Here is a 24,990-nt window from a genome sequence, read left to right as displayed (position 1 = left end):
GTCCGATGACCTAAATCAGGGGTCGACAAACTTTTGATAAGAAAAGCCAATCGTAGTAGAAATCACCAATTTTAGGAATCTCATAGAGCCGCAAATGTTGTTTTTAGTGTCTAAGAACTCTAAATATGGCTTATTTTTGTCGTTTGAAAAGCCGCAATCGTACCTCCAAAGACCCTGACCTAACTACGAATCCAATTTCAGAAAACATTTTTATAACAGCCCTGACTATTTTGACAACGATTACAGTAATCATGAAATCGTGGTCTTTCGCGTTTCTTTCTAGCAATTACGTCTACATCAAATATTCATACACACATACAAAATACCTACGGGCTGCTTAATAATATAGGCTAAACCCGCTAAACCATAATTATTAACTTGTAATAATCAATAAATAATATAACATTAATCCAATCTAAAGCTGACATTCGGATGGCAACTACAGCTGCATTACTGTCGCGATATCACTCATTCATCGTCATCACATCACTTATTTCATCAGAGATTGACAGTGACATCACCCCCCATGTCAAGGCCAGTTTGAAGGAAATATACCTACTTGCTTTTAGCACACCAGTAATTTTGAAATGATTAGGTTAGAATGGCTGGGTCCGAGCCGAGACCTCCGACTCTTCATTTTCTACGACGGGTGATAGATGATCAGTATGATCACGTGATGCACTCTATAGAAAACTGCACACTGTTGGGTCCACATAAGATCGTTAATCGCCTGTGCGCACTGACCGCAACACCTTCGATTACCTACCACTAAATTCCATATTATGAATAGACCTAGAACTTTTTCTAGCAAAACTGAGAGATTGGCAAAATTAAACATCAACAAACCTGTTATCATTAGAGTTTTGAATGATTCACGGTTAGTTTCACTAGACTTATATTGACCGGGATATAGACCGTGATTACCTTTTGTATTATTGACACCCGTATTTGTATTGGTGACACCCGTGAACATGATGCATGTAACTGCGTCGAAATATCGGGAGCTCACAAATAATACAAAAGGTAATCACGGTCTATATCCCGGTCAATATAAGTCTAGTGAAACCTGTTATCGTTATGCAAAACAAGTCAAAGATAAATAATTATGTAAAAGTAAATTATTATGAAATTCTATGCAGCGAGGTAATCTTTCAGTTATATCTCAATGCTATTCGATTCTTCAAAACATTCCACATTTATTTTTGTCTATATTCTTTTGATATGGAGTCGTGAACGCAAAGAAAAAAACGGTTGTGCCTAGTATTTTTTAAATATGATGCGTCTCTGTGTGGCGATCGTCATCTTGTTATTTGACAAGTAGGTATGTTTAATCCAGTAAGTTTAATCCGTTTAGCAATAACGGCCTATATAGCAATACGTAAGACATGCAAAAAATATATAAAACCTTAAATACTAATACTAATATCCTTTTGACGACTTACAGCGTGGCTCCATGCGTCACCTGATTTGTCGACAAGTGATCTGCGACCCCGACCACTAACCACAAACGTAACACGATCGACTTAATTTAACGTCTGTGACAGGAAATCGATAAAGCCATCTATGTAGTACTTATCGAGTGATCATTATGACAGAAAATTCCTAATATACTAGTGACTATGTATTATAGATCTCGCGAATCACTATAGCCATTTTGCCATATTTAATCCACAGAAGAAATCCATATATGTAGTTATAGAATTTGCTCGCAAATTTCAAGGGCATCGGTTGAAAAATGCGACCTTTAGAGAACAGCCGCACATACAAAAGCATTTTTCCTTAGGCAAAACGAAGATCTTCGCTTCGCTCGGTCAGTAAAATGTTACTTACAAAGCAATATCACTCCACGAAAAATGTGATATTTTGAGACATTGATTTTGAAATCTGCACTATTCTGAATAAATTAATGGATAAAATGTTTTTATAAATAAAATGTACCTAAATATAATATTTACCTAAGAATGGTTTAATAAATTAAGACATACTACAATCCTTTTCGGAATCAAAGAACGCGGCTCACAAACTGTACATTATGTATAATTAAAGACAAAACTAAGACTCAAGTAGTTGGGAGCGTCGCAAAGCAAGCTTAGTTATGCCTGAATTACACGGAGATTTGATTAAGGACTTAAATTTCATCCAATTTGGCCCCGCTGGTAATTACTGAGGAAGCGTTATAATTTCTCCAGAATATCCCTTAAGATATTAAGAGGTTTAGTGTCTGCTTTAGCCGGGGAATGAATTATAGACGCGAAAATAAATAATTTTAGATCTAGTTTATTTGTGCAGTACTATATTTAGTTATTCTGTGTTTGTGCACTGTGTTGTGCTGTAAATACTTAAGAACCTTTCTTTTATCTGTGTGGCTACCATCAGTTAGGCACTGACATAAACGCTATCGAGAACGTAACTTACTTTCTATGCATCTCGCTCGTACTCGCATATTAGTGCGAGCGAGATGTATAGAAAGTAAATTACGTAGACATTAGCGTATGTGTCAGTTTTGACACTGTCAGTGACTCATGGTACAGGTACAGGTTGGTCAAATATTCTACAACAGTTCAAATATATTATATAATTGTATTTACAGAAAATAATAAGCTGAACGGGTTAGTTACGTGCCTGGCACGTGACAAAATACTAAATAAATACTCGTCGGTACATACTTATATAACTTGAAACCCTCGCAACGCTCAATAAAACACTCGCTTCGGAGGTCAATATTAGCATTAGGAGTTAAACAACAACTTTGCCCCCTTGTAAAACAACTAGTTTATGGTAACATCTCTAATCATTGAAAAAAATAACTTCAGATAACGCCATACTTTCTACATTCCCAGAAGCACGTATCAGATAAAATAATAACACATAAATTAAATTTCCGTATCACATCCATATTTCTTACTGATTAGATATGGAAATAATATTTCGCGGGAATAATATCCTGATTTATTCTCACAGGGTAGATAAAGGCAGGAGAGATGGCCCGTAATGTTCTGAATGGGCCGGAATGGTCCGAAAGTGGCCTTCCCGCTCGTATTTTTACATATTATTTTCAGGGGGAGTATTAAATTACGGGAGAATTCTTTCTCGAGTTATGAACGATCATATTTTGCGAAGGCGCTTCGAGAGGCGAGAAAAAAATGAATAATTATTCTTACCTGCGTATCTTTGGGTGCCTTCTCGTATTTTATTCATGGCTGGTTCTTTTTATTACAGTCGTAGACCGTTTAGTTTGCGATCCGCTATTTGTTGGGTCGAAATGGGAAAATAAATTTTATCTTTCTAACCCAATATTTGATCAAGCGAGTATTCTATTAGCAGACCGCCGGCCCTGAAGGCCTAGGTGACGATCGTTGATAGAAAACACCAGTCGAAACTTCCCACTTCGCAACACATTCGCAGACACGAATGCTATAGCATTCGCGTAGTTTTTTGTTTCCTTTGGCCAATGACACATGACGTCACTTACCGTCCGCGAACGTGTTAAATCTATCATTCCTCATCCCGATACATTTGTTATTTTCGTTTGGCGTTTGTCGATGTAACTATTATTGCCATCTATACACCTACCACCAGTTTGGCACTGACATAAACGCTAAACTTACTTTCTTTCTTAGTAAATTTTGTATGAAAAAGTCGGCACGCTTGGTTTTAATACAAATCGTGGTATTTGCGTCATCTATCGTATATTTATATTAAATCTGTGGGTTCAGGCATATATATTTATATTAAAATACGATTGAAAAGTCATGTGAACCCAGTAAATACAAAATATTTTTAATTCATTACATGGTTTATTATTATTAAGCTGTAATCTCGTGAAATATGCGTTCGCGTTGGTATACTCTATACCTCTCGCGTTGAACGATAGTCCCTATAATATGACAGTTCTCTAAAATCTATGCATCATTCATTCATGATCGAGTCAGCGATTTTGAGACTGAACGCTGCAGTGAGCTCGACAGAAAACGAGATAAGCTTAAGGCTCGGCCGCCAACCTCAATTCCCTACAACTATGTAGGTGGTGCGCTGACGTGCCCAAAATGCGCTCGAGTATTTAGCATGAAGATAGCGTACGTGAGCCACCTTAGGGCGCACCAGAGAGTGGAAATAACGCGAATTATAAATTGCCTACTCCAGAGCACACAGTCGCTGTGGCTGAAATCGTTCGGGAGAGTATCATTATCATCTTAATTTAAGAAATTATTGACGACCTGTCTGGCCTAGTGGGTATATAGTGACCCTGGCTATGATGAGTTTATTACTTAATTTTTTTTATACTACGTCGGTGGCAAACAAGCATACTGCCCGCCTGATGTTAAGCAGTCTCCGTAGCCTAAGTACGCCTGCAACTCCAGAGGAGTTACATGCGCGTTGCCGACCCTAACACTCCTCTCCCTCGTCGAGCTCTGGCAACCTTACTCACCGGCAGGAACACAACACTATGAGTAGGGTTAGAGTTATTATTTAAATGTTATATTTTTAAATAAATTAATGTGCTAAACATCCAAATAATGTCTACAAACATTTTACGTGACAGCTCTTCTTCTTCCTCGGTCCCTCAATGCTGAGGATCGCGACCATGTATGCTCCGTCTCCATAGTGTGCGGCCATATATTACGAGAACTTTGCAAAATGGTTTTCTTGGGAAAAATAGTGCAGTAGTTTCCCCTTGCTTTCTGCACCAGACATTTTAGAGGGTATTTAAGCCTCCAGGTCGCTGCAGCCTCTTCCAACTAGTTGCCTAGCCAGGTGTATGGTTATACTGCCATTTTCCCGGTCGCCAGAGCGTCGTTCGTTATCCAGCAGGGAGCACCACGTTAGCTGCGAACCAACGCCGTCGGCTATTCATACGAACCACCGACGCGAGCAGGAGAGGATGACATTTGGGTCGGTTAGAATATTGTTACCGTTCACCCCTTAACCCCCAACACGTGACAGCTCTACTACTCCATATAAAAATGAACTGTCATAAGGACCATAAGGTATAATTGTGGATACGAGGTAACTAAGCTAGTCTAGTCGATAACTAAATGACAATTCAATCAGACCTTACAAAGTATCTGCCGGCACACGACCCGGATAAACTCTTCGAAAATCAATAGGACCCGACCCGTCAACTCAGCCCGAAAGTTCCGCCAGTAATTTACTCAGTAATGTAAATCTGCCATAAATTGTCAATAAAGTAGGTAGTTGGATTGTTCATCGGGGCGTGACGATTTATAGTTTAAGTTTGGGATGGAAAAAGTTGTAGCCCTTTGGTACAATTGACTGGAGAATCATTTGATGTTTTTGTGCTGTTTAAATATTTTATTTTACTGGACTGTCCGCGTTTTTCTCTGCATAGACTACGTCTGTTAAACTCGTAAACTATATATGTACACCGACTTGTGAGTCTTGTAGCATTTTTTGCAAAAATCTAATAATAAACAAACATTATTTCGTTACACCATATCAGTCGTAGCGATAATCAGCTACCGTGGCCTATTGACGCTTGCAACTCCAGGGACTTTGCCATCTTTTAAAAACCTACATGCCTCACTCCTTATACATATATTATTTACTTATAAAACAATATTTCTAGAAGCAGAATCTATTGTTGATAATATTACGCAGCTTTAAAAGAAGATACAATACCCGCCATTTGTATGTTTCCGTGCCACCGGGTCCCCGATGAAGTAATTTGACCTTATAGCTACAGATATTCCTTTGTTCTGGAACAAACCATTCCTGTTATGCCTTCATACAGCGTCGCCAGTTCCAGAAATGAGGTCAAGGTCCGAGCCGTATTGCGACCTAGACGGTTATCTACTTAGTCATAAATATTGTAGTAAATTCATATGCCGACATTCTCGTGACAATGTTTGGGGTGCCAAATCGTTATCATTAATCACCATCTTCCTCGCGTTATCCCGGCATTTTGCCACGGCTCATGGGAGCCTGGGGTCCGCTTGACAACTAATCCTAAGAATTGACATAGGCACTAGTTTTTTTGAAAGCGTCTGCGACTTTCCAACCCAGAGGGGGAACTAGGCCTTGTTGGGATTAGTCTGGTTTCCTCACGATGTTTTCCTTCACCGAAAAGCGACTGGTGAATATCAAATGATATTTCGTACATAAGTTCCGAAAAACTCATTGGTACGAGCTGGGGTTTGAACCCGCGACCTCCGGATTGAAAGTCGCACGCTCTAACCGCTAGGCCACCAGCGCTTAAATCGTTATCGTTAATATGAAAGTGAAATTTCTAATCGGTGATTGGTAATTTAACTGTACCTACTTATGTGTGCATTAAGTTTAGTGTCTTTTGTTAATACTCTGTCATTCGCCATCCACCATCGCTCTACGCGACAGCATTTCCGTCTTCGCCACTGAGATGGTTAGCAGTCCTCAACTGTGCGTTTCTCCAGAAACTTCCTGCCTCGCACAGCTAAACTGTGGATTTATACCTATGATATTTCTGGCCTGTTACGACCTTCAAACCTTCAAGAAAAGAGCGGACTCCCATTTTCAATGCCGGCAACGGACTTACAACCCCGTTACGGGTAATATGGGTGTCCATTGGCGACGGTAATCGCTTACCATCAGGCGATTCATCTGTTCGTTTGCCTCCTGTATTATAAAAGAATATATAAACATTGTACATATTTTTATAAAAGTATTGCGGTTTCATATCAAAATTTAATCAAACCAAGCCAAATTACTACGTATCGTTCTCTTACAAAACAATGCAAGCAAGTAAGTATAAATCTACACGGTTGTTACACAGGAACAAGAATATGCTAAAAAATCTTATGTTATTATAATAATTTCATATTAAACAAACTACATATATTTATTAAAAGCAAGCATTTCAAAAGATGCTGAAAATAAACAAATTCAAAGCAAACTGATCTGTAAGCCTTTTCTTAAAGCTTTATTTCTGCTTAGCTTAGGCCAGGATAATCTCGTAAAGTAGTCATTTTTGACATAAGATTACCCTTTGCAATTGAAAATATGCCAGACGGGCTTTGTGCGCGTTTTTTTCGCTGTTTTTCACCGGAACACTAGCGCTTTTGGCATCTGACCTTTGGCGTCTTTGCGTTATTTCACGTTTTTTATGCAATTTATGGAAAAACAACATTACTTTTATGGATTTTTTCCTAACCAGAATAATTGGCACAATAATTGGGATTGAGCGTTAAGGTTGCTTGAAATCGCTAGCTCGCTACCTTGGCTGTTTTTGTTCTTTAAAGGATTTTCAAAATGATTGACTTAGGATATGTGAAAATGAAGACACTACCCTAATGTCGGCTGTACAGACTCGTCGATAGCCTCTCGCCGAGTGGCTCGGCATCGCTCCGATCCAATCGGAGAGGCGCGAGACAAGACGAGGAAGAGCGAGACGAGAAGGGTGCAGTATGATGTACACACTCGTTCTCGACTTGTCTCGGGGTGTCTCGACGAGTGTGTTTAGCCGGCATTAGAGTTGATTTACCTATTATAACACAGACGGCCTGTGGGAAAAATATATTTGAGGACTTTAATCTTAACGATAGATTTGCGATCTTTTTAGTAAGCAAAATTAAGCACTTTAAATAAACGCACACGTAGACCGAAACAAAACAAATCCGTTAAATGGCAGGGTTCTATTAAACCATGGATTCTAATATATAGCTAAAAGCACATCAAAAGCAAACTAAGTACGTAATTAAAGCCTAACAAATAACTTCTACAAGAAATAACAATCAATAATTTATACGAAGCTCAGTGCAATTGCCAAATGCAGCGAGTAATTAAAAGATTTCTTTTAATTGTTTACTGTGCACTGTCTTCGCTCCGTTCATTTGTCGTGTTTTTTGCCATAAAGGACAAGACTAAACAGTTCTCCAAGCAATACATTATTGAATCAAACTATAGAAAGCCTTAATAATAGACTACAAAAATGTGACTTGCCTCGCCACAAAAAAGCGGGCATCATAATACTACTGAAATTTTAAATTTTGCGTAACTTTGTATGTAGGTGGCGTAGGTAAGCAATTCTCGCCGCGTCACTTATGTACATACTTAAGCAGGGATTCCATACCACTGCAAGCATTATCGTAAGATAAACTAAAAACTTCAAATATGCGTTATTCAAGTAGGCCTAGCAACAAGCTCTTTCGAATGGTTGATTACATATACATATGTATATTATCTTAAGCTAATTATCAGAGCAATTTATTGATGTCATTATCACATGGGATTATCACATGTATTACACATTCTTATTAGCTGGGACGGAAACGCCTCATATCGAGCTTTTATTTGAATGAAGAGTGTGAGGTCTGTGTTGGTGGTGTGAGTGGATAACAGTGGTGGTCCGCTGCTGCGAACATAAAAGTTCAATATACTCGTAGTAGATACGGACGATTTTCAGTTTTTATGTTGGCCGAAGATGGGGCAGCCTTTTTCGTTCTTGAGGTGCGTCCAAATCTAGTGAATGATCCGCGACTGCGTTACTAGTTTGCTGTAGATTGCGCGCTTTATGCGAACATTACACGAGTTTCGCCAATAAGACGCGCAATATAAAACAAACATGCATACACATACGCTACATCTGGACCTTTAGATAGATAAATGAATGTCAATACATGTCAGATTTCTTACTGTAATTGAAATGCGACTGTGTCCCACAGTTTCCAGCCCGCCTGTAAGGTGATTAAATAATTTGCCCGGAATGCAGTGTTTTTAACGTGCATTACTTTTTGCATTATTCGCAGTCGCGTGTTTAATTCGTTTAACATTTCCTTGTTCCCGATTGGACGTTTTGATTTATGCAAATAAAATGCCCCAGCGCTTTATATTTTCCACTTTGACACCAACACATTGTTAAATTGCTTTTGATTTGTGATAATAATTACAGCAAAATAAATATTCAACGTTAAAAAGACAATTTATGAAAGTTTATGGTAATAGCAATTCAGTCAATGTTCACTTATTTGTAATACTTTCAATGTACACGTACGTACTTATGTAAGTTCATTTTAGTTTTGTAAGTACATACCACGTGTTCGTATATTTATAAATATACAGGCACTTAAATTTTACGTAATAAATCATGTTTACTTACATGTTGGGTTAATGTTAAAATAACATCAGCATAAAAACTGAACTGAAAAACTTAATAACCTTGTCATCACCAATTACTTACTCGCACGTGATAGTCATAACGGGGGCATAAATCACACAGGCAGCAAATCCGTCAGCGCCAAAGATGGCGGCACATTTTGAGATCGGTAAGGTAAGGTAATACGAGCCAAATAGCTCCCCAGCCGACAGTTACCGCGCACAGACATCGTATTTCCCTGGCATTTTGATAAGGACGTGTTGGGCGATTGTGCGTTGCACTTTATGACTGTATAAAAAAGAATATCTCCACACATAAAAATAGCTTTTATCTACCCCATAAATTCGGGAACGCATATGCGCCCGGTATGCGCTCAACGCACTTCGAACGCAAACATCATCCTAATCTAAAGCGTAATCATTAGGAAATAACGATATAAACACGAAAAAAATGCCGTAAAATCGGCCTAACATATGGACGTCTAAATTTGAACAAACGAATGACACAAAGAATAGCTTTGCTGCACTCCCATCTAAACTTGGATCACTTTATTGTTTAGAACGGGAAACAAAAAAATTTAGAGCACTTTTAAAAGCGTGGCGGGTTCTTGGATGATTTTGTTTTACGATGCACTCTTAGCTTGGATTCCGAACTGTTGTTGCTTTATTTTACGAAACTTCACTGAAATCACTAGTTTTCTTTTAAGGGTTTTGTTTGAGATTCATAGTTAAATAAGCATAGTTAAACCCCGGCTCGTACCAATGAGTTTTTCGGAACTTATATACGAAATATCATTTGATATTTTACCAGTCGCTCTTCGCTAAAGGAAAACATCGTGAGGAAACCGGACTAATCCCAATGAGGCCTAGTTTATCCTCTGAGTTGGTGAAAGGTCAGATGGCAGTAGCTTTCGTAAAAACTAGTGCCTACCCCAATTCTTGGGATCGGTTGCCAAGCGGACTCCAGGCTCCCATTCAAAATGGGTATTAGTAAATTTGCAAAAATATCGGACAACGGTTAATAAAACATTTCCGTGAATAAAATCTAAATTCGACTGATTCGGTTCTACAATCCAAGAATAGATGTCGAATGTAAAATGAGAACTCGCGCTAACAGTGCCAGTCGCACCTACATAATAGAGCTATCCATCCGAGCTGGAGCCCTAGGGACTTCACAACAGACTTCCAGCATCCATTTTGATAGCTCAGGATAAAATGGCTTTTTATATTTTTATTTTTCGTTACCACTATTGGCCTTATGGGCCTTATGGGTGAGTTCGTGTTCTTCTCTCACTCTCGCTGAGTATAAGCGTGAGCGAGATGGATGTGCGCGCCCGGGAACGCGGATATCATGTTTTTGTTTTTTTTTTTACATTTAAACAAATAACAATGTAATCGAGAAGTTTCCTCAAACAAGATAGTCGATTTTTAGAAGCAATTCTCATATTTTTAGCTTTTGTGCAAAATTTATTACATATTTTTAAAGTGCATTTTGACGACTGGTCTGGCCTAGTGGGTGTGAAGGCGATGGTGCTGTGTTCAAATCCCGGTAAGGACATTTATTTGTGCCATGAGCACAGGTATTTGTTCCTGAGTCTTGGGTGTTTTCTATGTACTTATGTATTTTTTTTTGATAACGACATTTTAACTGTAATATATTATTTTATTTAGTAACCAAAAAGGCATACCATCAGATCCAGATCTTATGTATTTGTATATTATATATATCGTTGTCTGAGTACTCACAACACAAGCCTTCTTGAGCTTACTGTGGGACTTAGTCAATCTGTGAAAGAATGTCCTATAATATTTATATATTTCATATTATCTATTTTAGACATATGTTTGTGATTTTATTCTAACGAGCGAAAGTCAAAAACTCAGCAATCGAATCGATTAAATTAAGTCCCTCGAGAAAGGCTTCAAGATTGCTAATTACATTTATGGCAGCCATATTGTGATCCTAAAACGCGGTACGACTTTTTTTAAACTCCGTTTGTTGAACCTACTTAATGCTGCCACCATAGCCGATATAGAAACTAAGTGGTCCTGTGGAATGAATCCATAATTCTATGGTGGTCCACATTACTTATCACTTTTTACGATCCTGTGGACTTGATATTACAAGTAACTCCAGCCTAACGGGATTATATTGTAATCCTTGAATATTAAATCGACGTTTTCAAATTCCTGGATTTCTCTTGACGTTTTGAGTGTGTCAGTATTTATTTTATGTTGAAATTTACTGTGCTTTTATAGTTAGGACACTGAGATACGACTCAAGTTCCTCGCTTTGAGATTTTATGGTTAAGCAACATATTTATAAATTCATTTAAATAACATTGATTATTTGGCAATGTTCAACAATTTCACGAATCGATATTGTTAGAAGTTTTGCGTTCCTTAAGCACAGGTTCTACTCATATTATTATTTAGAATGCCTTGGCGCCGGCTGACACGTTAAAACTACTGTAAATGTTTGAGTAACTGAAGCGTGGAAAGTTTGAGAACTTCACGGAGCAGGGAAGACTGCAAGACATTAATTTAGATTGGAATTATGTCAACAAAACTGCTTGAGTCTTAAGTACCTACATGCTTTACTTGAAAGTGGACTTATCAGCGAATTTTTTTTTCGAACCTTCATATTACAGCCAGTGTTGGCCGAACGTTAATTGCAATTAACTATTAACCAGTACAGATTTAACTGTAAACTGTAACCGTCCGTTACGATTTACGGTTCAATTTGTACTGGTTAATGGTTAATTGCAATTAACGTTCGGCCAACGCTGATTACAGCCATTGCCAGCCAATCCCTAGTCATTTTAGGTGAATTTAACAGATGGGTCGCAAGACAATTTAAAACTTGTTAATGTAGGTCAAGTTAATTTAATCATGTACATATGTGATGTGACAAATGTAGATGAATTGGAAAATAATTATAAACGGCCTCCATTAAATCGTCGTCCCGTTTGTTTGTTCTATCGATTTTCTGTACGTAACAGATGTCAGGCTGCGCGGGTGTCAGACTACTGAAAACACTGAAAATCTAGTCTAGACTAGTCTTATAAAATATATTTATACAAAACGTTAGAGGGTTGTCCAGTTTAAAAAAAGTATTGGACGTCTGTAAAGAATCCTTTAACAGATTGCATCTTCTAAACTAGTTGTCTAGCATAGTATCGGGGCTGTTAGCACGACGACAATTTATCTCTCATCGACAAATGCCAATGGAAAATTAAAAACGTATCGTGATGACAGATCCAAACGAAAAGTCACGTGATCACTTCCGTTAAAGTTTTAGCGTTTTCTATGAACGATTGTCACTTGGCTAGGCCAGCCGGGCCGGGCCGGGGGATACAAGACGCTCCCTGTTTAATTAATACAGTAAGAAAAAGACGGGCGAGATAGCGTCGTGCCAATCATGTGCTAGGCCTTTTAAACTAAAACAGACTATTCTGTCGGCCGCCATGTTTCGGCCCAGTACATTCGTAATGCATCGGCCAGCCATTGATTAATTGACCCGGCGACCCGCCAATTACTTCAATTATTTACCTCCGGTGTACTGTTACGCTGCCTCCTTTAATTTGAATTGTGGACAGTAATTATATACATAAGTTTAATGGAACCGTAGAACTGTTGGCCCAATTTCGCATGGATGTAAAGGTCCTAAGTGAGGACGCTTTTCTATTACAAAACAGCCTTTTGTGCTAACAGGTTAGTTTACGGCGTATAAATTCTTGCTAACTTTGAAGTAAGATCGCGCGGGATCTGTGATATTTATAAGTATGTGTGAGAGTTGCAATAGCGTTAACAATCCAGGTATAATATACATTTCTATCTCGTTCTCCAATATACCAATAAGATCGTAACGAGTACTGTTTTAAATGAATCCTCATAATCCTTGATTATAAGAATGCATTTACCTACCATGCTTACCTTCCATCTATACCACCATTAAAAAAATCTATCGAGATATCAGCAGATACAAATTAGGTAGGTATAAGTTAGGTGTACACATAAAAAAAAAAGAAAATCCTTGTCAAGAAACATTCCTAGTGGCTGATATAGACCGAAGCAATCACTTAGAGCGGGCAATAAAAACAACTAACAGTAAATTATTTAACTGTTGTCTCATTACAGAGTCCACTTAGTGTTGCCAAGGATATTTCGGGCCGTAATAGTCCGCTTTATGACTAATTGAGAATTAAAATCAGTTTGCAGGGCAGTCACGCCGGCAGTTAGGGTGAATTTTATACTCGCCCAACGTAAAAGGTTTACCAACGTACGCTCGAGTTAAGATCGCCAGCGAAAAAGCCCAGTATTAAATTGCGTGTTTGTAGGGAACAATATTCGCGCGTGCACCCTCCGGTGCAGACGATCGCGAGATGAATGTTTGTACAAACATTAAGTAAACAAGGACATGAAAATCTTCAATCCACTTGACCTCGATTTCTGCAAATCCGCCTGAATCGTGCCAGCGTCATACACCGATCGATACGCCGAGCGTAAATAAATCACCAAGTTTGGAAACCGAGCTTGCTTACTTACAGATCCCACTTTGATGTCAGATGATTACAAAGGTAAACAGACGGGCACCTAATTAGCAAGCTCGCGGATCCTAGTGTGTCTCGCTAATGAACATCGGTAACAGAAGCCAATTTCCGGATTCGGTAAATCGTCCCTCCGACGACAGTCAGAAACAGTTAAAAGAGCGGGTACATTTGCAAGTTCTGTGTGAAAGTTGAGCCTGAAAATAAAAGACAAAAGTTCTCGCTTGGCACAATTGAAGCACAACTAGTGTTTTAAATCTGTAAAGTCCGAGCGCCCTCCCTCCACAGTGACATAGTGGATGTCCCGTCGAGCACTGAGGCCAATCCGACTCCCTCGAGTGGCGTGCCGTCACTCGCCGTAGCCCGTTTGACGCCATATGCGATTGCCCCAACCACGAACGATCGTTAATCCTTATCGGCTACGTATCAATTTAAATCCTACTTTCCAGGTGCTAAGGTTAAGTTTCCAACGGATATATAATACATGGGAGGTAGTGTCGGAATGGGGTGAAGTCCCAAAGGCGACGTACGGCGCGGTGCTCATCATTTCCCCATTGTCTCGTTAGACAAAAATCAAAAACAAACACTCGCAGCCGGGATTTTGGATGTAAGTTCAGATGATTCGCGATGATTTTGAGGATAGTCGTGCTTAGTTATTTGGTTTGATTGTGCCTCTGGGGTTACTCACGACATAACTTGCTGTCAGCGCCGACATTAGGCACCCACAACTGTCGGCCTTGTTAGATCTCCTCATTGAAATTAAAATACAGTAAGTCACCATTATATCCAGAAATTTGCTGTGATTGATAAACTGTTTCGTGAAATTAATTTCCATTTTGATAAATCCATTAGAATTGCTTCACAATCACAAACCAATAGCTGTACAGATAATCACTGCATTTCTCGCTTTGAACAACTTTATTTGACAAGTCTGTCAGTTGAATTATTCTACTGAAACTGAGGGTTTCATCCACTGTGAAACAATTTATTGACTGAACGTGAACGATCATTCATCTAGAGCTTTTCATGTAAGAAAAAAGTAATTTATTTTCAAAGTATATCGATGTGGCAATATCGCCATGCCCCCATATATCTGCATACGTTTCATCGGCGTCTAAACATTGAATTACTCGAGATTTCCTCATCCTTTGGATAAATGTAATTCTTTCTCCGAAGATTGCGCTTGCGAGGCCGCTTGGCACGTGACCACAATACCGAAGCCGTTGTCTCCAGCCTCCTTTTTATCTCTATTATTTATTCTTTCGATACGCAAACGTCAGCGTTTGACAACTACAGTTCATGTCGAATAAAATTGTCGGTGAAATTGTACGCTTGAGAGTGAGTTACGACTGTGGACGAGGCTCGGCTGTTTTACTTAGGTTCGGCAGATTTATTGCTCGCTTTGTTTGTAAGAAAATTTGCTTTCCATTTGCAGCGGACCCTCGTTTTTTATTCCGGGCCGTAACTACTCGCGCTCCAGTCTTTAGCACCACAGCCGTTCCGCTCGTAACTACAAAAAAAGTAAAGTCAAAATGTGTACAATTGTCCTTTCCCCTAGATTTGCTGTTTTAGGGCCAGTTGCACCAACCACAGTTAACAGACTGATCAACGTCACGCAGCAGAGATCTATGAAACTTCCCATAGAATAAAATTTTGCGAACGCTTTAACGGTGACAGACTGTTTGGTGCAACCCACCCTTAGAAAATACCTACATACCTCGCCTTGAAGATTATTTGTAATGCCTGCGCTCGAGACGCAATAAACTAGCGCGATGATAATAAAAATGTTCGGCTTATCCCTCGTGTTGCCGCTGTAAATCTAAACGGTTGAATACAAGCGATTTTCTACCTTACCGCCTTTTATTAACGCGGGATAGAACGTTTTAATTTTAATAAAACTGAACATCGGCACGCCCGACCTATTTGTCAACCTTCTTTACTTTTGCTGGCATAAAATCATACAGTCGCACTCTGCGTAACTACAACTCTGTTCGGGAAGCGCGGATCCGCGTGATTCAAAACCCACTCTCCAATTGAGGAGTTAAGATGCAAAATCGCCTACTAATCCCGGCCCGGAGGCGCATAAAATATGAAATTCCCGAAGGCAGTCGCGCAGGATTTAAGCTTTTCTCTTTAAAGTAATAAAGGTGTATTTTATTTGCGCTGGAAAGGATTATGTTTGGGATTTGGAGAAGAAACACGTAGGTGAACCATCGCTCATGTGACAAATTTCTACGTTTGCCTTAACGCGGGGCACCATGCTCGGAATATAATATCAGGATTCTCGCATTGATTTACATACTGAGAAAAGGGTCATAGGTGAGGTAAATTGGTGACGAATAATTGTCATTGCGATAAATTTAATTCTGGTGTAGTTGTGAAACATTCGGTGCAGGGATCGATATGGTAATGACGAGATTGCGGCCAAATTCCGGCGGGGGTGCGTGGTTTGCTCGCAGTGACAAATTGTGACAGTGGTTCCCCGGGGGCTGCAGGTTTGACGGTTCGTTTATGCTACTTTGTGGGATTCAAATTGTAGTTTCTTTTCGGATAGTAACGAAGCTAACAATACGTGCGGAAAGCGGGCCCCGTTTATTTCTGGGCGCTCCTCGGGGCTGCTTCGGCGACGTGATTTCGCAGCGCAAGCAACTTGCCAATTGTATATTTATGAGTTCACTATTTTGTCGGATTGAATTTTGTTGTAATTCAATTTTTTTTTTCTAAGCAAACATGATTGTATCGAATGTGACGTGGAGTCCTCAAACGTGAATAGTGAATGTAATAGAATTTCTTGCTTGACTAACAACGCAGAAAATCTTGTCATGGAAATACTGAGGTGACAGATCACTCGAAATATTTGCGATTACTCGAACTGCGCTAGTGTGAGTGTAGGTGAATATTATTATAATATTATAAGCAAGTTATGTTCATAAAATAAAAGACGCATACTAAGACCCTGAGACCAATTCCACTTTCCTTTTTGTATACCTACTTACCTGTGTGCACTCTTGGTTTGTGTGTTGTTCTAGTTTATTATTTGGCAATACCTATTAAAAATTCCTTTAAAATCATCTCTATAGACAATAATAATCATCATGATTCACGTCTAAAGCATCCATTCAAAAACTGAGTACCAAACAGAGCGGTCACCCGTTATCGCGCGGACGTCCTGTGCTCTTATCCAGAGGAAACAACACTCCTGTTTTTATTTATGCGCCTCCCACGTCTCTCTAGAATATGCGAATTTAGTTGAATTTAATTTTATCCGAGAACGATTGTGTTTTAATGTTCTTACAGTTTAGTGCTCTTTTCTTTAATTTGCATTGTTTTTGTGGTGTCTTGTTAATTGTATTAATACATCTCATTTGACTTGAAGTTTGCGTTAACTGAATCCGTTGGATTGTAATTACTACGTTCAAGTAAGTAATTACATAATATCTTGGTTGTTACAAGTATTTTAAAATGTATTTGTATTTGTAAGCGGTGGTGGCCGAGTGGATCTGACGTCCGACTTTCAATCCGGAGGTCGCGGGTTTAAATCCTGGCTCGTACCAAGAAGTTTTTCGTAACGTATGTACGAAATATCATTTGATATTTACCACTAGCTTTTCGATGAAGGAAAACATCGCGAGGAAACCTGCATTCATCCGCATGGCTGAATTATTATTTTATTTGTATCTCCTTGGATTTCACCGGCCTATAAATCCCGGTCTTTTGACAGGCTTGCGTGGGGATACAGATTCAACACGTAGAGGCCCCTTGGAGAGCTTTAATGTCATGTAGAACGCCTGCTGGAACCCGTTCACAGGCGCAACAATAGACACCCATGAACCGGTCGCAGCAGGCATTGGGACTATTGTAGAAAAAGCGAACAGTATATCGGTCTATGGATTGAAGTTTGGGTGGACAATGAGACTGGGCTATTGTAAAGAAGTCCGGACACCTGCCATAACATTGCTAACACACGTTATCGAGGCAGGTAGTGACTTGCCGCTAACTAGATGGCTCAGGGGCCCATTTGCCGTCGTGAAGACGACCAGGAGGAACACCGGTGTGAGCGGCTCAGGGGTGTCGAGAGGCGTGCGCCGCTTTCTACCCAGTGGCTGTTAACAGCCACTGTGTCAACTCGCGTCTTATTCATCTTTCACTTTTACTCCTGGAGCATATAGCTCTGACTCCTCTCTGGACGGCCAATGAAGGCAAGTCAGAGCCGAGTCCTGCGGGTCTACTTGGGGTCCACTCCGACCGACGAAGACACGCCGGAGACGGAGACCCTGACCGACCCTCGGGAGCACTTGGGTCCGTGAGATCGTTATTCCCCACCAGCTCACCACAAGCTGCCCTGAGGGCTTAATATTATTTGTATTATTTTATAAAATTTACTTTATATCTTATGAAGTAAGTAACACAATTAGGCACTTATCTTTCTTAGCAGAAAATCCTAAATTATTATTTAACAAAAAACATTTTTTGCGTAAATTTAAAACATCTTATCGTGTGGAAAAACCTTACGTAAATTAATATGACACTTATTTTGCTCATCACTTAATCCCTAAAACGGTAGGCATTTAGGTTAAAGATAAATATTTAGGCTAACAACAACCAGTTTATTCGAGACAGTTAGTACAAAAATATATTTCGTAATTTCCTAAAGTTATGCAACCCACTTACAATTAGCATTCCTTATCCGGGCGACTGGCCTCCAACTCTACTAGTGGTGGAAAGGGGGAGTTGGCAAAAATTCCCCTCTAACGAGCTCATTGTTCTTTTTGTTTGGACCTCCTTTGTGAAGGGTTCCGTTGGCAGCATCCTTAATTATCGTATTGAACAAGTCTGCGGCTATTTGATTAGTTGTTGCTTATTATCAAGTTTCCCGGATACCGGAGTGATTTTTGAAATTCAGTCGCGCACAGAATACGAGATGAAACCTTAATTGCAGCTCGTAAACTCTTCGCGGCAATCTATTTACCGTGTAAGACTAAGCCTGAATACCCGCCTAACAAAATTGCGGCAGCTTAAAACATTTTTTAATAAACGTCTCTTCGAAACTTAAAGATTTTCTTCAAATCTTTTCAGCGCAAAGCTTTCTGCTTCGGAAGTCTCATAAAAAACTTACTTGACATCGTTGCTCTGAAAAAATCTTTTCACATGCAGTCTGCATACTCAATTACAGAGTCCGGTAATGAGGTACAGTCGAAACTAATTTTATTTTCTTCAGGTCCTTTGATATGGGCCTCCTGGGATGTTTCACTTAAATTAAAAAGTTTCACTGTCTGGCCCCGCTTAATTATATCCTGATACTTTTTACTTTTTACGATTAGACCTGCTCGTGGGATTTTGAAAATCTATCAGCGATGCTGGCGATGTTTAAAAGATCCATAATGAGGTATTTTCGGGGATCCCGCGATGGCAAATTTGAAGGTAATAAACAAGATTACGGCTCCGGGGGTATAACTCAGAGGGGGCTTCACTTCAGTCGACCTACAAAAATTATATTGTTTTTACTTTAATCTACGAAAAGAAGAATTTAACTTAAAAGTCAGAATGTTTACAAACACCATTTATATATAACACATAATTAACCACCATGTGGTCTTCCGTGACCACAGCTAGTGCAACCTAGTTGAAACGTCGGAAAAAAGGTAAAATAATGAAATTTAATCGCGTTAGACCCGGTAATGACATTAATTATCATTTATATATTTTGTATTTAGTTACATGCAATTTCCAATCGTGTAATGCAGCAAATTACACCAATATCTAATACTAAAAATACCTACTTTTAATTTCAAGTATCAGTCAGAAATGTTCGTTTTTTCACCGTAACCGAATCTTTCAAATCAATACAATGGCTGCGTAAGTCGCAAAGGCAAAACGTCATGAGTGGCGTTCCGTACCGCATTTTTCATCAAAGCAAAAGCAAGCCACAGCATTACTTAAAGGTTCTTAAACATCAAAGACGTATACACTGATTAAAGGTAAATCAACGTGTAGAAAAATATTCAGTGCCATTTTCAGAAGGTTTTCCTTATTACCTTTTTTGCAGGAATTGTGAAGCGGGCTTTCGCAAGCAATATTTTCGCTTCACTTTTCTGGCTTAGTCGGTTTCATTCTTCGTGAACATTAAATGCGATTTCATTTTAGTTTTAACCATTCCTTGATTCATTGAACTTTATCTGTAATTTCAAATATCTGTAATTACTAAACCCAACTAAGCATTATGAATTGACGGAATTTTTGAGTAGACTAAAGGGGCCCACTGATTATCAGTCCGCCGGACGATATCAGCCTGTGAGTTAGAACAAAAATTATACAGTTCCGAACAACTGACAGGCCGGACGGCGGACTGGTAATCAGTGGGCCCCTTAAGAATTAGTAAATAAACGAAAATTGATCTGCAGTGAAGTCCCAGCTTGACGTTATTTCTGATACACAGGTAAATTCCTATAACATTTAAAGAAACAATTGATCAAAAGTATTTGTTCAAATATAGGTAGTCTCAGTCAAAGAGGTAAAATAAATACACTCCCTGTCTCAATTATAGAGACAAATGTGACTATAAAATTTGAAATACTAATCCCATTTATAGAGGTTTGTTTTGTCTCACTAACAGAGGTATTTCAATGGCAAGTGTCGGGACCGCACCATGAGTCCCAGCTATTAGAGGTTTCTCACTTATCCAGGTCCCACTTAACCAAATTTCACTGTATTATATTACTTACCCTTTCTAGTTACGCTTTCTTTTACTTTTCTTATTTCCGATCACCTCGAAGTTTTATTTGAATATATGAAAATAATGGCTTTCTAGTTTAGAATCTTCTTGTCGGTTTCTTTGTTTTGCTTTTATTGTTATCTGCTTACGTTCGGTCCGCGTCGTCTATTTTGCCTTTTGATGTTGTTTTCTATACATATACCTAATACCTTTTGATTTCGCGAATAATGAGAAAAAAATTAAAACCGCCCAAGTGCGAGTCGGACTCGCGCACGAAAGACTCCGTACCATGTACCATTATATATTGTTTTTAGTATTTGTTGTTATAGTGGCAACAGAAATACACCATTTGTGAAAATTTCAACTGTCTAGCTATCACAGTTCATGAGATACAGCCTGGTGACAGACAGACGGACAGTGGAGTTTTAGTAATAGGGATCCTTTACTTTTTACCCTTTGGGTACGGAACCCTAAAAATGATCATATTTATTTAGCACATCAATTTTTTTATTATCAACGTTGTCTACATTGGATTTTATTGCTGTTTCTAGGGATTTATCATATCTCTTTGGAGGAATAAGCTCTGAAGAATTAAGCACAGTATATAGTACGGCGCGGACGCGTGCGACGGATTTAACCTACAATGGCACCCGCGTGCGTGCGCCCGCTCCGTGCACCCGCGCCAGCTAGCTGACGCCCTAAGGGCCAGTTGCATTAACCACAATTTTATTGATGTGAACTGATCAACGTCACTGAGCACTGTCTGAACGAAACTTTACATGCAATAACATTAAGCTAACGTTTGAGTCAGCTAACTTTACACAGTCAGTCTGGCACCCGCACTTTACTGACGAAACGCTACTAACAAAATGGCAATACATCGTGACGTCACGATGTAACGTCGCTATTGCATTTCGATGTATGGAAAACAAGATAATTGCGATTTTGTCGGTGAAATTTAAGTTTCCAATTTATTGATTTTTTTTGTCACTTCCTATTTAACTAGGTTTAGTTATAAAATGCAACATGTGGAAACAACCCTATTGGAAAAGGATAGATAAAACTAAAGCAGTACGTCGTTTGCAGGCCTGGGCCGGCTCCACCCGTACGGCTCGGGCAGTGGCAGTGGCTCAAGCTGCGGCAGCGGGCGGCGCGCGCGCAGCCGAGGGCTGTCCGACTCGCCCGCGCCCACCACGCCCACCTCCACCGACAACGCCTCCGACGCCACACTTACGGACTCGGAGCTGCCCACGGCGAGGGACTCCACTCTGCTTGTGCACAACGGTGAGCCTCACTATACCTCACTACCCAACACTGGGAGGGTAAAAAAAAACTGTAATCTGAAATTCGAATGTCAGATAAGTATAGTTACCATGAGCGTGATAATGTTAAAATAGCGTGCATTCAACACCAAACGGGACGGTCGTATGGAACTTTCGATTAAATGGCAGTGACTTATTTTCTTTTGTCTTGGTTACCAAATCCTCTTTTTTGTGGTTATCCACTCAAACAAGCTGTCAAGCTATAGAAAGAAACAAGAACCAACTAAATAACGTACTCGTACATTGTTTACGATATGTTTACAACCATTTTAAAACATGTTTTGTATGTGTGTAGGTAGGTATGTCACTTTTATTGCACATGAACAAATTTACACAAAAAAATACAGAGTAAAAGATATAAGTATAGGTAAGGCGAACTTATCCCTATATTATTCATAATATCCTTGTTTAATTTTAGTGTTAGGCATGACTTGACTTTGAAGCACATTAATTATTTGACAGTTGATACTAAAGGTCCAGGTAGGTAATGAAAATTCAACTTTAAAATCCATGTTATGCTGATGTTATGAAATTGAAACAGAAAGAGACAACACACAGAAAGCCAAGAATCACTCAACATTTTAAAAATCTTTCTATATCAGTGTTCGACAGCAGTTTTTTTTTTTAACTTAGACAGGATATGCTTTAATATTGTCTTCGGTTACCGCGATAGTGACTCATGCAAATAAAGAAAAACCGGCCAAGTGCGAGTCAGACTCGCGCACGAAGGGTTTCGTACCATTATGGAAAAAAACAGCAAAAAAATCACGTTTGTTGTATGGGAGCCCCATTTAAATATTTATATTATTCTGTTTTTAGTATTTGTTATAGCGGCAACAGAAATACATCATCTGTGAAAATTTCAACTGTCTAGCTATCACAGTTCATGAGATACAGCCTGGTGACAGACACACAGACGGACGGACAGATGGACAGCGGAGTCTTAGGAATGGGGTCCCGTTTTTACCCTTTGGGTACCGAACCCTAAAAAACTATGAAAACTGATTATATCGCGCGCGCGTAGGGTTCGAAACGTCGGGATGTATTATAAATTCAATATACGCGATATAATCCGTTTTTATAGTTTTATTTCAGGATATGTGATATGATATATATATATATATATATATATGATATGTTTAGATCGCCATGATCTGATAAGTTTCATAGACCAAGCCTTAAAAAGCCTTTTGTCACTTGTGCGCTGTCATGATTAAACATCAAGCCGGGATACAGGAACTAGGTATTACCTCAAATGTTTAGTGGAAATAATATACTCTTATGCTTGTTTCACATGTCGACATTTATAGCAAATCTTCGTAACTTTGATTCAGAGTTATTTCTCTTTACACTCACTTTGTGAAATCCGAACTACACTTTGTGTTTGAGTGTCGACATTCGTGTTACATTTGGTTGTTTGTTTCTGATAAATTGCTTTATTTCGTACTCAGGCCAATTTCATTTGTTGTCGATTTTCCTTTTTCATCCGATTTTGATAAAATTTGATGGTTACATAGTTCCCTATAATATGTAAAATAAAAGCGCAAGTTCACTGTTTGTCCTACAAAATCTTCCTATGTTACTAAAACGTGTAGAATTTTCGTAACTTGTGGAAATTTGCGTGCACTTTTTTGTCCCAAACTGGGATTTTGTTGTAAACTATTTATTCCGCCCAGAATGAGGCTTCAAACTTAAAAAATATCAAAATTTGACGCAATAAAAAAATTGACAACAAATAAAAATTATTCCCTCTTATGTTTGTAGTAGTTACTTCAGGCGATTTTGATTTTACGGCGTATTGGGTACTAAATCCAATATGCAAATTTAAAACTTAAACATTTACTCTGCTAAATGAATTTCGAATATTGGTGCTGTTTATTACCTATTGGTCGCTTTTCCTTTAGTTTTCTCCGTTTAGGGCATGTTTTTAAAAAATATAATAGGAATTGATATGAAAATTGCAATTAAAGTGCGACGAAATGTTGATGTTTTTCAATTAAAATTTTAAATGAGCTTCTTGTAAATTTTACTTATTGATTTGCTGTATTCTGAATCAGTTTCCGTGGTGTATAGGAACTGCTTTTAAATTTTTGCTTTTCATTCAACACATTGCATCTACCTACTCGTAGTTACGGCATAACACACTGTACTTATCTTGCTAAAGATGACTAACAAAACTAACGTAACTAACCAAAATCAGCCATATCATCTTGAATTGCAAACAAGAGGCCTATCTGAACTCACAATTTGACATCATTTGCCCGTGGAGGTGTAACATTAGTGCGAGAAGTTTGGGATAAAAACGTAATCACACACTATTACACACAACATTATATTACTGGACACAGACTTGAAAACGACCTGTAAGCTATCAATCAATGCAATACCAGTCAACCCACAACGGTGCTATATGTGACGCAAAAATACTAGGAGGGCTGACCCCAAGTAAAATGGGATAAAAGCCAGGACCAACAAGAAGAACATAACAATATCAAAATTTTGAAGTTCGAATGCTGCTCCTGGTAGGAGTGAATTCTTGTTTTTAGGTTTGCTTTAACCTAAACTCGCCCTTTACTCGACACGCTCAACTAGTGGTTAAAATTTATACACCAATTCATGGGCAAAGAGATCAGAGCAATCGCTTTGACTTTGAACAAGTATCTACGCTGCACTCACGTATTAAAGGCCGAAGAGGATACGCTAAAAGTGTTTGCGGGAATGCAAAATGAACCATGTGATAGCTTTGGAATCACATTATATCGCAGTGGCACAGCAGCACAGAGCTGGGGCCACTGGAAGAGATATAGGTACAGACTTTGTTTGTATGTAGGTTGGTATAGGTACGTAGAATTTAAACTGATGTATACTGACATTAAACTAATTGTTCACCACACCAGTTATTTTACAGTTAGTATTTTCCTCGCGTTGGTGTGGTAAATTTTTATTTTATTTTACAAGGGGGCAAAGTAACCACAAACTTAACTGTTAAACAACAGTTTAACCTGTCGTGCTAATATTGATACCCGAGCAAGCGAACGATTCCAAAATTGAACCACGAGCGCAGCGAGAGAAATAATTTACTCACACTCGGATGACATGGAGACCAATTCGAACATAAAATTTGACATCATTTTGATGTCATTTTGTTAGATGTAAGTTTGAATTGGCTTCATGATCGCAGATCAGCGCAGACTAGAAGATTTATCTCTAAATATTATAGTGTTATGATCCTCATAAAAAAAATGTTTCGTCTTTTTTAGTAAATTGCGACATTAAAATTTAGTACCTATAACATTTCTTTGATGAATACCCAAGATAT

General features: G+C 38.8%; 1 protein-coding gene across 1 annotated transcript in view; it reads left to right on the top strand.

Annotated features, from left to right (window-relative positions):
- The window catches only part of LOC134741389 (teneurin-m), a 339,256-nt gene that overhangs the window by 76,070 nt on the left and 238,196 nt on the right, over positions 1-24,990 (top strand). The window contains exon 3 of the mRNA XM_063674155.1: positions 21,436-21,633. Within this exon, the coding sequence (XP_063530225.1) occupies positions 21,436-21,633 (198 nt within the window). The remainder of the gene's footprint in view (positions 1-21,435; positions 21,634-24,990) is intronic.

Source organism: Cydia strobilella, chromosome 5 (assembly GCF_947568885.1).
Source record: "Cydia strobilella chromosome 5, ilCydStro3.1, whole genome shotgun sequence".
Taxonomy (NCBI): Eukaryota; Metazoa; Arthropoda; class Insecta; order Lepidoptera; family Tortricidae; genus Cydia; species Cydia strobilella.
Note: the sequence above shows the minus strand (reverse complement) of the source record. Positions and strands in the feature narration are given on the sequence as shown.